This window comes from Rhagoletis zephyria, unplaced genomic scaffold (assembly GCF_001687245.7).
Source record: "Rhagoletis zephyria isolate East Lansing unplaced genomic scaffold, Rhagoletis_zephyria_1.1 Rzeph_scaffold_48395, whole genome shotgun sequence".
In the NCBI taxonomy this organism is placed as follows: Eukaryota; Metazoa; Arthropoda; class Insecta; order Diptera; family Tephritidae; genus Rhagoletis; species Rhagoletis zephyria.
The window spans coordinates 983-2,182 of record NW_016205450.1 but is presented as its reverse complement, the minus strand read 5'-3'; the positions used below and the strand labels follow the sequence as shown (position 1 = coordinate 2,182).

Below are 1,200 nucleotides of genomic sequence, written 5' to 3'. Positions count from 1 at the left end.
TTTTATGCTTGCAGGCCACGTTTTATTTTCAAAATGCCGCGTGTGGTGCCCGATCAAAAGGCTAAATTTGAAAGCGACGAACTATTTCGTCGCCTCAGCCGCGAAAGCGAGATACGCTATACTGGCTATCGCGAGCGTGCTTTGGAGGAACGACAAATGCGTTTCCACAACGGTTGTCGCGAGGGTCATACCGAGATCTCGTTCGTTGCATCGGGCACCAATCTGCAGCTAGTTTTCAATGCAACACAGAATCCGTACTTGCACGATAAAGAGTGCGACTTTGACAAGGAGCACGGTAAAGTGTACATAAAGTCGTACTTCATAATGAATGGTGTGTGCGTACGTTTTCGTGGTTGGCTAGACTTGGAGCGTTTAGATGGTTCGGGCTGCCTAGAATTCGATGAACGACGTGCTATGCACGAAGATCAAATATTGCGGGAGCAGATCGAAAGATACAATTTAAGGCTGCGAGAATTTGAAGACTCAAAACGTGCATATCGTGATAGTCGACCAGAAGTAGATATGGAAGCTGTACGTCGTGGTGTGCCCTCAGGTGGCATTGGTGTAGGGGCTAGTATGTGGCGGCGTTAAATAAGGCTTAATGAGTTTGGAGAGAGGAGCGAAAAGATCCATTCACTATAAAAAAACTTGTAAGAGTGTTGTGGTTAAGACTAAATATAAACCAAACTAAATACTCGAATATTCATCTAATGCTTCAATCAACAATTCAATCAATTATCAATAATTATTATGTACTAATTAAATTTTATTGATTAAAATATAAGCATAAGTTGTGGCAGTTGATATTCAAACTTTTACTATTATTAAGTTAAACCTACTTTTGTATTATTTCGTACACTTTTGCTTTACCTATATTTTTTAATTAAAGTTTCTTGTACGAGTAAAATTATCCAGGAGTAGTTTTTAGTTTATTTTATTTGAAATATAGGTTAGGCTGCTATGTGTCAGCAATACAGAATTTTATAATCGTTTAGTTTTTGTTTGTTGAGAAAGTTGCGTGTGATTTTCTTACAAACTTTGCTTCTTTTTTCGACAGTTTTCTTCTTCATATACGAGGAAATTGCTTGAGCGCCTGTCGCACTGCGACCGGCACTGGTTGTTGCTATAGTTTTTGTATTCAAACCGCCGGACCAAGGAGTTCTCTGATTTATTCCCCGCTTGGTTTCTTTTTCAGTGGAT

General features: G+C 39.3%; 1 protein-coding gene across 1 annotated transcript; it reads left to right on the top strand.

Annotated features, from left to right (window-relative positions):
• Nucleotides 1-17: 17 nt before the first annotated feature.
• LOC108355675 (protein big brother) lies at nucleotides 18-907 on the top strand. The gene has a single exon (XM_017606822.1). It carries the CDS (start codon nucleotides 34-36, stop codon nucleotides 589-591), a length of 558 nt encoding a protein of 185 aa, XP_017462311.1. The 5' UTR covers nucleotides 18-33; the 3' UTR covers nucleotides 592-907.
• The last annotated feature ends 293 nt before the right edge of the window (nucleotides 908-1,200 follow it).